General features: G+C 31.2%; 1 protein-coding gene across 1 annotated transcript in view; it reads right to left on the bottom strand.

Moving 5' to 3' along the window:
* Positions 1–14406, bottom strand: part of LOC139483070 (uncharacterized) — a 64316-nt gene that overhangs the window by 1021 nt on the left and 48889 nt on the right. The window contains exons 35-47 of the mRNA XM_071267098.1: positions 13104–13189; positions 10633–10807; positions 9899–10019; positions 9092–9299; positions 8369–8560; positions 7064–7286; positions 6351–6648; positions 4966–5015; positions 4503–4516; positions 2817–2906; positions 1834–1884; positions 1188–1262; positions 554–628 (exon numbers count right to left, since the gene is read on the bottom strand). Of these exons, the coding sequence (XP_071123199.1) occupies positions 554–628; positions 1188–1262; positions 1834–1884; positions 2817–2906; positions 4503–4516; positions 4966–5015; positions 6351–6648; positions 7064–7286; positions 8369–8560; positions 9092–9299; positions 9899–10019; positions 10633–10807; positions 13104–13189 (1658 nt within the window). The remainder of the gene's footprint in view (positions 1–553; positions 629–1187; positions 1263–1833; positions 1885–2816; positions 2907–4502; positions 4517–4965; positions 5016–6350; positions 6649–7063; positions 7287–8368; positions 8561–9091; positions 9300–9898; positions 10020–10632; positions 10808–13103; positions 13190–14406) is intronic.

Here is a 14406-nt window from a genome sequence, read left to right as displayed (position 1 = left end):
TGTCTTTTCCCAGGATCTATAAAATAGAAACAAGTAAATGTTTTTATCAGTAATTTGGTGTGTGACACGTTTGTACTGGGTCAGCAGACATACTTTGAGAGTTATATTTCGAAGTGTATTATTGATTTGGTGATTTTTATCACTATCACTACGTAATAGTTATCCCATGAGGACGCGGTGTGTCCGTGTAAGATCACCCCGACTCTTGATTTCTTTAATTATGTTACATTACTGACAGTTCGTATTCAGTCGTCTTGGTGTAGGGTAAGTGTCCTGGGTTGATAGTCTAATGGGCTTGAGTTCGAATCCCAGCATAGACACTGGAATTTTTCTATATAATTTTTGATATATAGCCTTTTTCGTATAAATAATTCTAAGTTTTATTGTGGATTTGACATTCCCGCCAAAATGTTACAGAAGAAAGGAAAGCATGCAAAACATAGAAACTCAAGCTTGGGTGATCTGGCAGGGATGATCCTGCTCTGATCACCCCTGGTAGAACAAAGGAGCTGGGATGTAACCCTATTTATTCCATTTGAAAATAACGATTAACCTGTTCATCTTCCCTGACAAGGAGATTTCTTGAAAAGCTTTCATGGTCACTCAGTTTGCTCTCTGTGTCATAGTCCTGAAACAACAGAGGTAATAAATGAACATTTACATAATACCTTGTTCACATGTTACTGCATTTAAAAAAAAATAATATTATTATTATTACGAAAATTCAGGCATGATAGGTTCCAACTTTAAAAAATAACTTGTAACTTGAATTTTGATAGCATAATTTACAAATTTCACTTCATGAAATACCAATTAATACAAAAATGTTTGCTCATTGTACAACTATAGCAATAATAATTGCATTCAACAGTTTTTTTCCCATTCCCAGTATCTAATTTAATTCAATTATTAGTTATAACTTAATGTTATGCAGTAAGTTTTAAAAAACAGACATTTGGGATGGCTATTTGGCTCATTCAGTTAGTAAACAATGTTCCTTCTCAATTTCTTTCATAGAAGTATTAAAAGTTCAGACATCAACCAGTCCCTTTGGCTTTTGTGGTTTGGATGTATACATTATTCTTGGAACCAGACTATGATTTTTTTTTTGCAAAAACTAATTGCAATTCCTGAAGGAATTTACACTATCTCTACCGTTTAAATAATTCAATGATTTAAACACTGACCTTGTTATCATCCATGGCTAGGATGTTTTCAGAAAATCTTTCTTGATCACTCCGTTTGCTCTCTATATCGGCATCCTGTAAAATTAGAAGAAGGCAAACATTTAAAATATTGATGAATTTGATAAATCATTATTCATAAAGTGCGTTAAAAAATATCATTTGCTATAATTCTATTTTCCCGCGCATTCACTGACACAGGTTTTTAGAGCTTTTTGGTCAATAACATCGGTTTTTTTTTAACTCTAGTTGTTCCTGGCCGACTCTGACTGTCTTTGAAGGGGTGCATTAATTGAAAGTTGGTTTTGGTGTATTTAGGATAACATATACATAGGACTTGTTTAATGTAGAATTATATATGCATTGTGATAATGATTAAAACAATGTTTGTGAATATTTATAACGCAGTCTGGCGTCCATCGAGCATGACGGGCTTTTGGCAAACTAAGATTATGTTTGCGTCATTTTATACATGGCATTAGTTAATACGTAATCTTACCTAAGTGCAATAATATCTATTCTATTGTTTATGACTTCACAATATCATTATCAATTTATGACTAAGTTAAATTTGCAGCCTTCACCATATCCAAGGTGATTTATTCATAACTGAAACAAATTTAACTGAATGTGATTAAAAAATTAATACCTCATCTGCAACGGATTCGTGGTCACTCAATTTGCTCTCTGTATCAACATTCTGTAACAAGAATAAAGTGCAGCATCTTAGTATAAACAAATGCTCTTTCTTAAATAAAATCAGTCCTTCTCTTTAGGACTTCAAAACATCATGATAAGTATCTGATGACAACTTCATCTTATAAAGTGTAAGGTTGACAATAAATTTCACAAATAAGCCCCGAAGTTGTCTACTCTTTCCCGGGTAAACATTTTCCTAAGTACAAAAAGACCTAGACTTAGTCTGGCAAAATATAATTTATTAATCAGTTATATTTGTCTTTTAACTAGCTTTCAGTAACTGCTAGTACCTTGATTTTTGTGTTTTATGTCTTATATTTATTTTTTAACTTGAGCCTCGTTTCTTATTTTTAGATAAAGCATTCACAAACAGACTTAACCCTACCACATTCTGTATGTGCATAGCCTTAAACTAGGAGCCTATAGTGTAGTGGTTATCATTGGTTAATGTCTGGCGTATTTGTTTTTCGTAAATTGTTTTGTTATAAATAAACCGTGAGTCAAAGTCTTGAATAGTGGACGATACGGTTTGCAGTATTCTCAATATTGAAGGCCTTTAATTGCATATAATTGCTTACACCAACTTTATTTGAACTTTGGTTGATAGTTGACTCATTTACAATTATACCAATTTCTTGTTTTTTAAAACTGTACATTTACAAAATGTTAACAATTATTTTTTATTATAATTTGTGGCCTTTACAATGTATAGTAGATATTCATAGATTAGCAATGTTTTTTTTTGTAAATATAATCGTAAGGGAATCATACTTTTAACTGATTATATTTTATATTTGTCATTGTCATCAGAAGCCTCCAGTGTTGGCACTAAACAAAAATGACAGTTTGGAAACAAAATCCCTTTAAATTCGAATAATCAAATTGGCTAAAAAATCGCTACCTTTTCATTTCATGACAAAAATAATCACTGACCTTTTGATCTGCATATGGGATATCTTTCCTAGCTAGTAGGTTTCTTAAAAATATTTCATGATCACTTATTTGGCTCTCTGCATCATAATCCTGAAACATTGGAGGAAAGTACAGACCATTTACAATCTGAACAAATATTAACCTATTTCCATACATTTGGTCGATTAAAACTGATGTTTTTTTAGTGTTGTGTACAAAATTCAGTTATTAGAACACACATATTTCTCATCTAGGCATAACTTCAATTGTGCATGATTAGACGCATTTTAGAAAGGTACCCATAAGGCACGAGAAGATTTGGAAGGTCATTTTTGTGCATTGAATGTTTTCATTGCACATACAAATTTCTAATTTTTACCGCTACAGTATTCATAGCATGATGTATCCATGTTATAGCAGGGTGTATGTACATGTACGTCATAACAGTATGTCAGACTTTTGACCTACTTTAATTTAGATGTTTTTTAGCATCACATGAATTAAGTCTTCCCTGAACATTTAACAACACCATGGTTCGTCTATGATTTTTTTTGCTGACATACGTCAAAGTTTGTCATAGAAAGATTTGCAGTTAATGAATAAATATGCAATAGATAAGCATTTTAAAAACAAAACAAAAATAGATCGATGATCTATAGATACAGAATGTATGCATACACTAACATACAATACACATCATTGGTGTTGAGATATATGTTTCAAATTGTATATCTAATGGAAACAAAACTTGAAACAATCAAGCAGCTAAGATTAAAAGCTGTTTAGAAAGACCCACTCAGCAGCAACTGTTATCGTTGATGAAACTATGCTTACAAAAAAAGGTCAAGTTTCAAAAAAAAAAAAAAAACAATAATATACATTCCTCACAAATATTTCATGCATAGAAGGTTCAAAGTTTCAAAATATGGACATTTCGAATAAATTGGAACAATTTTTTTAAAAATTACTAAGGGTTCTATATCCGAAGAAATTGGCCAAAATATACAAGAACATTTTGATAACAATAGGGCACAACTATAATTGTTGTGCAATCTCTCTGTAAAGTCTCCTGGAGCTGGGATACAAAATGTAGACAATACAAATCCACAAAATTGTATTGCTAATCGTTTTAATGTGCTTAAAACTGTACAAGTTTCCAATTCTGGAAAAGGTGGATAAACAAATTTTAAATCATTTTCATGATGGTAAAGGCATCAGTGATATAACTTCTGTTCAATGATTCGATTAAGCAAAAACAATTCGGATAATAAACAAAAAAAACGGTAAACACATCAACTTTAAAGGAAAACAACGGAACAACAGAAACACTGAACTAAAACAAAAGTAGGTCGACTATTTTAGTAGAAGCAATCCTTTTTTGGAAGTATCAAGGACTATCAAGGATCTGGGTTTTAACCTGCAAGAAGATTAATTGCACAAAATTAGTATCATATGTTGTAAATTTTATGAAAACAAGTCTAAGTATAATGGAACTCAACCCTGAAACATTTCCATGAAATGTGTACAATACAATGTGTCATAGATATGGAATTAAAATTTAGTAGGAATTGATTGCATAGTGTCAAACTTTTCGTTGAGAAAGCAGTATACTTTATTACTCTATAGAGACAGGGTGCTATCTAGCCTTTCTCCCACGTGGGCTGATAATTCAGCAGCAGTATTGTACTAATTTAACCATATATTTACCTTTCCATTCATTTCTGAAAAGAAAAGTTGATAAATATAACATAGATAGTTTTTATAAAAAATTATAAAACCCTTCAATAAGTAAGAGTAACTTAAATGATAATGTTTTGTTGATTTGACTGAACGTTAAATAAACATCATTATATTCATAATATTATGTTTTCAGAACATTTGACATGACCAGGAATATGTTATGGAATCTTAAATAAGGAAAAACAGTTTCCAATGAAACAATTATACAACAGAGACCAAAGGTAGAAGAAATACACAACTACAGGCACTGCACGGCATTCGACAATTAAACTGGCCTATGCGGTATAATTCGCCTATACAGGCACTGTTTCGTTTATTTTTGCTTTATCCAATTTTGAGTTGAAATGCGATTCAGACGGTGTTTCTTTTCCCAATTATGCATTTTAACTATGCAAAGTAACATGAATAACTGAAATATTTAATAATTTACCTTCTCTAAATCTCCAAGACAGAAGCAAAGGTTCTTTATTCTTGTAATATCTTTAACAAAAAATGAGATACATAGTTAAAAAATATGCAAAACATATTGTTTGATATTCGATAGGAAGCCAATTGTATTGACTTTAGAAAACACACACAATTTAAATTTGAAAAAAAAATTGAAAATATTACAAAAACACTACACAGAAGATCTATTATTTCAAGTTTTAATTGTACCTCCAAACAATATCCTTTTATGTAATGATATGCACATATTTCTTAAATTGGATATGGTGGCTGTTTTATGTAGTTTCCTATCCATATTTCTTTTCTTGAAAAAATTACGAGCAAAAAAAAAACAAACTCAGATAATGTAACAGTATACACTCGTTTCTTCAAAAATTACACCATGTTCAACGAACATACTCTAGAAAGGTTTAAAGGACTCTTTGTTATTAACTTAACACAATATCAGTTTACTTTTGGAATTACACAATGCTACTTGATATTCCAGTATTCTAATACTTTGCTTTCTGAGTCTTATTACAACAATTGTACTTAAAAATTCTATGACCATATTCGTGAAGCATATGTTGATGTTGTTAATAAATAGAACTAAATATTTTAAATACTCATATATTTAAATTCAGAAAAGTTATAACATATTTAACCAACAAGAGTTATAGACACATATACTTATCAATATCGTAAGAAATGGTTTATTCTTTCAATGGACCAAGAATTTTCTATATTTATGTTAATATATATAAGAAAGCTTCTTTAAATGATGTTTGTTGATATTTTGTAGTTTTCAATGTTTGATCAATGAAATATAGTTGGGCATTGCATAACATTGGCAATCTTCCTTTTTTCGAGAAACAAAACATTTTACAAAGTAATTACCACATTTTGTAACAGTTGTTTTAAAAATAAAATAATAAAAAATACTCCAAGGATATTGCAAAACGGAAAGCCCTTTTCAAATGGCTAAATAAAATCTCAACACACCAAACGAATGAAAAACAAATGATATATTCCTTACTTGGTACAGGTATTTCCTTATTTACAAATGGTGTTTTAAACCTGATTTTATACATTGTAGCTAGCTTAATCTCTCAACTTTATGACAGTCGCATAATATTCCATTGAAATGATATATATATTTATCATTAATGCTTTGCCCTATATTATATATTATAAGCACAGGAGTATGTTCTGTTAGTACCTATTTTGCCCCGCATATTCAGTTTATCGTATCATGATAAAATGATTGAAATTGACAAAAATACAAATGAGAAAATAAAACAGAACTTTTTTTTTGCAGCTTTGTTTTCTTTACAAAGCGTTAAAATGTACAACCCAACTATGTTCATTACTTGCATAATATAAGTGTACCTTCTTCTAAGCAGAATTGATCCAAGTATAATACAAATAACTACAATCAATACTGCTAGAATTATCAGGGATATCGCCCAAGCACGAAGTACACAGTTGGGATCATCTGCTGGACAATCACAGTAATATCCGTTTATCATATCATAGCACACATAAGGTGGAATACATGGTGAACTTTGACACTCATCAATCTCATCTGTACAGTATTTCCCTGTGTATCCTGGAGTACATGTACATATATAGTTCTTATCAAAGTCTATTGCTCTGTGAACACTCCTACAAGGGTAATTTCTTTTAGCTGAAAGAGACAGAAACTAGTCATTACGGTAAAACCTACAATTATTTAGCAACTATATTTAGACTTGAAGAGATGTTTAAAATATGCAAATGTGAACATCTAAACATATACAGCGAGCTTTATGTACATAGAAATTTCAAAATATTTTGAACTGGTGTTTTCGGACCGGCTGGTAACTGAAAAACTGAGCTAATTAAACAAGCATTTAACATTGACAAAAAACAGACGTCAAATCACTCTTGTCAGAAGAAAATTAACAAATAAACAAGCAGTGGATATATGCAAGACGAAAACTTTATATGTTAAGTGAACAAGGGATGTACATATAGACTATTTTTAATGGTTTTCCAGTCTTTATATAATATAAATATTCATTTAATTTTCTAACAACGATTATGGTTACTAATGCACATACGTGTACAAGCTCCTTTCTTCTGACATGGAGATTCCATTAGAACAAATTGGATGGTTATCACAGTAGAGGTTGCATTCAAAGAATCTGTTATATGGATCTTTACAAAATCATTCCCAGATGATGACATATTCTGTTTATATGTCAAATTAGCATAAATCCAGGACAATGTATTTTTGTCATGTGGTAAACAATGACTGAAATTTCCACAGGGTTCAGTTGTCAACTGGAAAGATAATAAATTGCCATTTGTTTTACATTGTACAACATACTTAACTGTAATAAAACTTCGTGTTTAAACAAACAAGCCTGACTTAAATCAAGAATATTTAGCACACATATATAACTAGAAATGAATTGTTAATAAATCTTGAGAGGAATGCACAAATGTGTCACTGATGACTCGATGATTACTGATCTTTCCGGTTTCCCTGCCTGAAACAAAAGGTATTGGAGGGATTCAAGTAACTAATAGTTTACAAAAAACAAAAAGATGTGGTATGATTGCAAATGAGACACCACTAAACCAAGATCAAATGAAGTGGAATCTAGTTTTCTATGTAGTATGTCAATTTTTTTCGTCATTTTTTTCTTATCTGTTTTGGCTATGGTGTTTCAAACGCTCCATTTTTTTCAAATAGAAACGAAATCAATGCAATAATAATAATAAAGAATGTATTCCGTACAATCTACAATATCAATTTAACAATCAAACTTACTTACTTAATAATATTTAAAAGAGAAATTGAATAATTGAAAAAAAATCAGTCAGTTGATGTTCGTTATTGTTCTGTGATTTGCATGTTGTGTCGACTATTTTATCGTTTGCTTGAGCGTTTTTATGTGATGAATGTCCTGACGTATGTTTGTGTTTTAATTCGGATACTATGTGACAAAATTACAACACATAAATACGCAAAAACATTAGTGTTGTAATTTGTCGATATATTTAACATTGCCATAAAACGGAAAGTTTGGCTAGTCATTTAACCGGGTTCAATCCACCATTTTTTTCTTATCATATAATGTACCAAGTCAGGAATATGGCAGTTGTTATCCAATTGTTCGTTGCTATGTATGTTGGCGTTTGATTTTGTTGCACTTTAGTATCCCTGTTGTTGATTTTTTTCCCTCTTAAATTTGATGTTTTCCCTCGGTTTTAGTTTGTACACTGAACTTGTTTTCTCTCAGTCGATTTATGACTTTTAAACACCGGATTACTACTGGTGCCTTTATCATGCTTTTTAAGCTGATTGAAACAAAACTTCCATACCTTGACTTTGTATTCAAAAATACTGAAATACATACATTTTGGTGAAGAGGACAAGCTTCCAGGTCTGGCACTGATGTTTTAGCTTTAGATAACAGTATTCTGCCATGTAAAGGTTCTGACACAGATATAAATAAATCCTGTTTTTCTATATCATAAGCACCAAAGGTTGCAGAAAACTCACTGGACCATTTTTCTGTATTAAAAGCATTCATTTGCTCTAAATAGACCTATTAAAAAAGATGGCACTGTTAGCACTTTGATAAACTGATATTTGTTTGGTATGACAGTCATTTACTCAAATAGATTCTATTTGAAGGCTAGAATGTCAAGTTTATTTTGTTTTAAAACATCTCTTAAAAGTTCGAAACACCAGGTTCATATATTGATATGCAGACAGATTACCTCAGAATAAATTTTTAAAGCACAAATGTATTTCTAGATTTGCATGACGAATTAAATCGTTAACATATAAATGAACGAAATTACACTAAGCGTGTATTTATCGAGTGATTTTTTACATGAAATCTCTTACAGCAATAATTTTAATCTTCTCTAAATATATTTATTTTATCATTGTTGGAGATTGACAATTAAAAAAACCAAGATTTATGTGTAATTAAATTTTAGCTGTGCCTGCATATGGAGAAGAGGTATATCGATTTATAGGGTATTTCAAAATTTGCTATCTTCCTCTGGACCGATCTTCATAGTTCATTTCACTATTTAAATGTTGATATACTGTAACAAGAACTAAGTACCAGAACAGGTTCTGTTGGGTCATCATGGAGAATGTTTTGCCCATACTGAGTCATAAAGACAATTGGTGGATCATTCAGCTGTGTAACACTGATAGTCAACGTAATCAATCTATGAACAGGAGTGATCAAGTGATCTCGCTGAACCTCCTGTAATACAACTGGTATCTGTTCGTTACCAGTACAATCTCTACATGGGGTGTAAAGTAATCTGAAAGCAGAACAACGCAATGTTCGTCGTATTTTGAGTGATATGGAGGTACTTCGCTTTCAAAATTTTGCCCGCAAATGTAGATCTATTCAATTGAAACACATTTTTTACTTTTATATGGATAAGCTATCGATATACAATACAAAGTAAACTAACTGAATAGAAAACTTGAACTTCATTGCTTTGCTGAGATGGGAAATGGTACAATATAATTTGTTCCTAAAATTTGGAACGATACCAGGAAATTCTGTCAAATATGACAAACAACATATTATCAATATACATTAATAAATATGTTTTATATATACATAAGCTAAAATCTTGTTCATTTGTTTGTCGGGCGGCAGTTCAGTTCATTTTATGAACAGAGCACTACATGAAATCATTCTAGCAATAAGCCTCGTTTGACTTTCTGATTCTCAAAATATCAATTCCATCAGGAAATTATTTCATTTAACAGTACCACCTTTCCAGGTGATGATGTTCTACTTTCGTTTGAATAGTGTTAAGATGATACAGAATACAGAGTGTATGGCAATGACACAGATCATGAAAGGTCCACATACATATCAATGCACTTGACATTAAACTAAACTTACATTCCTGTTTTCGTTAAAAATACGGTTCCATTTATATCAGATACATTAAAAGATGGTTCAATGTAGTACTCAATCACATCATTTTCTTCATCAAAAGCTCTAAGAGAATATTGTATGGTGCCTGGATATAAAAATACATTGGTTGAATGAATACCTTTTATGATTTCACTGGACACTGTAAATGTTAGAACACATGAGCTAAAGATACAGACATTTATATCTGCATTACACCATTATTCATAAAAGAGTGTATCTTGAAACTGATCAGTTGCATTAACTTTCTCGTTTTAAAATGTTTGTCAAATTTTATATTATTCTTTTGATAAAATGAACATGTTAAATGTATGTCAATAAAAAGAATTTAATTTCTCCATCATAAATAAAGGCAACAGTAGTATACCGCTGTTAAAAAAACCCAATATTTCGTTAATTTTCAATGCATTGTAACAAAACACGAGGTCCGTGACCATCAATACTTACATTGAAGGTTGAAAGTGAATTGACCTACAAGTCAATTTTGTTTAACCAAATGTTACTGTCATCTCTTGGTGGCAACTTGAATATTGGCACCACTTCTTAAGTTTTTGTTGTATTTTCAGTGAGTGATTGAACCCAAATTCGATATGTTTACCATTTTTAACAGTTATTGCATCTATCATATAAAATTCACAAATTGGAGAAATGTAGATTCTTTTTTCACACTGATACAAGACTAGGTGACATTAAACACAAACCTTGATCTTCATCCATTATTAAGATATCAGGACTCAATAATACAGGCGGTGAGTTATAAACATTCTTATCAACAACAGCAACAACAAACTGTGTTTCTTCTGAGAAGAAAGATCCTTCAGCAAATCGTCTCTCTCTATGTGTGGTGTTTGGTTGCAATGATCTTGTATTGCAAACCTGAACAAGGGTATGTAATAATTATATTGCATGATATATGTCTGATGACAACAATACTACCTGAAGATCAATTGTTTCTGTCACATATAATTCGTATCTGATGTGGTGCATGTATTATTGCCATCATGAATGCCAACTAATACGTTTTAATATTTATAATTTAAAGAGGGTCTACGAATCATCGTTCTTCTAGTTTGGACATTTTTTGCTTTTTTTGTTTACAGGAGATTATCAAAATTGACTAACTAGAATACTGCCAGCTATATTTAAAAAAAAACCAATGGAATGTGGAATTTACTTTACATAGGACCTTTAATACATAAATTATTGCAAATTAGTCTTTATCATCTTTGAATAAAAGTCTTGAAGCAGTTGATGAAAAGTTACGGACACGAGTAGATAAATTGCGAGTGTTAGAATATATGCGTACACTGGCTCCTTGTTCAACATTCATTGCTGAAACAGTTCTCTATCTGACGTCTGGAAAAATGACTTTCAAGGAATCAAATCAATACATTTATCTTTTTCATTATTTGTTATGTTTGCAACAAAAATTATGTCTTAAATATGAGGTTGTTAAAAACCTCTTTTTACTCAAGTGAAACACATAATTCTCTAAAAGAAAATCTAATCTAACAGATTTCGTCTTATGATTGTAATGCATGTTGATCAATATTTAAATGTACCTTCAACGTAAGAGTTGCTTTACATCTTTAAAGTTCATTCAAAGCTCAATACATAAAATGTCAAGTCAAAACAGTGGTAGACTGGCTTAAATTTTGAAGGATATCTTTTTTGTGATGGGTCATTTAAAAACTAAGGTATTTCTTGTGGAATAGTTAAAAAGTGTTCAAATTAAGTTTTTTAAGTATCCCTCATAAAAATTAGTTGTCTTGTACACGGTTCAAAGTTGTCATCAAATTCAAATATTAACTGCCACGCGAAATGACCTTGTACATGTAGCTTGAACATCACTTTTTATAAAGTTGATATATGTCAAAGTGTTTTATCATGCTTTTTTCAAAAATATAATAAAAGAGAGACGAAAGATACCAGAGAGACAGTCAAACTCGTAAATACAGATAAAAAGTATGGGTCACCGAACAAAGGGTTGTCTGAAATTTTAAGGGAGAAAAGATCTTAACCTAATAAACGGTTTTTTACCTGTCAGATTTGCTCTAAATGCTTAAGTTTCAAAGATATCAGCCAAAAACTGACCTTTACCCCTATCTTCTATTTTCAGCCATTTTGGTTGGCAGGCGGGATCATCGGACACATTTTTAAACTAGATATGCAAGTGATGATTGTGGCCGACTATGGTAAAGTTTGGGCCATAGGTTTCAGAGAAGAAGATTTTGGTAAAAGTTAACAGACGACAATGGCGACGACGGACGATGGACGCCAAGTGATGAGAAATGCTCACTTGACACTTCAGGTCAGGTGTATTTTAAAAAGTTATTTATCTTAGTTATCAGTTCATATTTTGCAAAGTTGAAGAAAAAAGAATTGTGTTGTTAAAACAATACAGCCGTAAATATGATGCAACACATAATTTTCTATATGAACATTGAAGATTTACACATGTACTACATACTACTCTCAAAATTTGCCCATTTCATTAAAGATCTAGATCAATTGTTAACTGCTACTTCAAAATCGAAGATGGAGGAGATACCCGAGCCACCTTAAAAGGAATATTAACTAGTGTGTCTTATCAAAATGAGAGATAGATATTAGAATCCCTCCTTTGGAAATGTTCCAGCAACAGCACTTAGTATGTTTACATACACATAACACATATAATTGCCAATGTGACAAGTCTCCACAAGAGACCAAATGACACAGAAATAAACAACTATAAGTCACTCTACGGCTTTCAACAATGAGCAAATGTAACATGATTTAATTCAAACTGATGTCTGATTCTTACAAAAATAGAAGACTTTTGACAAGAAAAACAGTATAAACATTTAGTTTGTAGACATGTTGATATTATTGCAAGAATTGCTATCTTTCACCTTTAAAATGACACCTTACAATAACAATAAATAAAAAAAGTTTGGCAACACGTTTATAATAGCGATGAAGTGTAATTTAAATATTACTGGAAGGTAAAAGTGCTTTATTTTATAAGCTTGCACTTTAAACATTTGATTGTGTTTGTTTTGATCAGTTTCTTAAACATTGGAACAGTGTGATTTTATAAAACCAATTTCATATTCTAATGAACTGCAATAGGTGGAGGGAAACATTTATAATCAAGTCACTGTATAAGAAACTACAACCAAATACTTACAAAAAAGGTCTGAGTTCCTTCTGCATTTTTTGTTATTCCTTCAGAGCCATCACATGTCCTATATGAAAGCATCCACTGCTGTCCAACTAATGTAATCAAATATAGTAAGTATTAACTAAAGGATCTAATAATTCTGTATTTTAATATGATATCCTTCTTTAACTTCGTAGACAAATGCATGTTCGAATTTCAATAGAACAAGGGTTGCGCAAGATCGATGTAACAATCAAAATTGCTATGCTGTTGAATTTTTTGCAACAGTGCATATCAAAGTGGACTTTTTTGTTGGTGTGTTTGCTAAAAAACGTTATATACATAGCATATAAAAGTAAGTTTCAATGCATCTAATCATTTGTTTTTGGGGAATCAACATTTTGACAATGTAAACATGGGTTTCAAGTAGTTTCTTAGCCTTTTTGTTTTGTAATTTTTTGAGACGATTTTTAAAACTTTCCTTATCAAAACACCCATGTCATTTCCGCAAATTTTGATTCAATTTGGGCTGTCTTTCCCAAAAGAAGAACATGTCATCTCATTAACAACAAACGGTTAAAGGATGGACAAAAAACTAAACATGTATAAATTGATGACCCCAGCTGACATCGCTCTATTTTGCAGTTGAAAATCAAAGTTGGGATCCCGCTAACATGTTTAACCCCGCCACATTATTTATGTATGTGCCTGTCCCAAGTCAGGAGCCTGTAATTCAGTGGTTGTCGTTTGTTTATATGTTACATATTTGTTTTTCGTTCATTTTTTAACATAAATAAGGCCGTTAGTTTTCTCGTTTGAATTGTTTTACATTGTCTTATCGGTGCCTATTACAGCCTACTATGCGGTATGGGCTTTGCTCATTGTTGAAGGCCTTACGGTGACCTATAGTTGTTAATGTCTGTGTCATTTTGGTCTTTTGGATAGTTGTCTCATTGGCAATCATACCACATCTTCTTTTTTATATAGACACCTGAATGAATGACCCTTCTCTCAAGGGCCTTATAACCATAATATCAAGGATTTATCTGTAGAAATTTGAAAATAGAAAATATAATTAATGTGTGGTGAAGGAGTTAGTTTGGTGAGTGTTTTGGTCCTAAGTATTAACTTCAATAACTCATGACAAGATAATTTTTTTTATTAAGTTGATGACAAGACATGTGAGAAAGTTAATAAAACTCTGTCAAAATTTTATATCCCTACTAGAATTTTGCGAGATTTGACAAATTGTCCAGATTTTATTTAATTTGAGCAAAGGAGTTAACAAACTAAATATTTAAGTCAGATACAAAATGCCTTTACAAACATG

The sequence above is a fragment of the Mytilus edulis genome, chromosome 7 (assembly GCF_963676685.1).
Source record: "Mytilus edulis chromosome 7, xbMytEdul2.2, whole genome shotgun sequence".
NCBI classification, from domain to species: domain Eukaryota; kingdom Metazoa; phylum Mollusca; class Bivalvia; order Mytilida; family Mytilidae; genus Mytilus; species Mytilus edulis.
The sequence above is the reverse complement of the archived record's forward strand: the minus strand, read 5'-3'. Positions and strand labels throughout refer to the sequence as shown.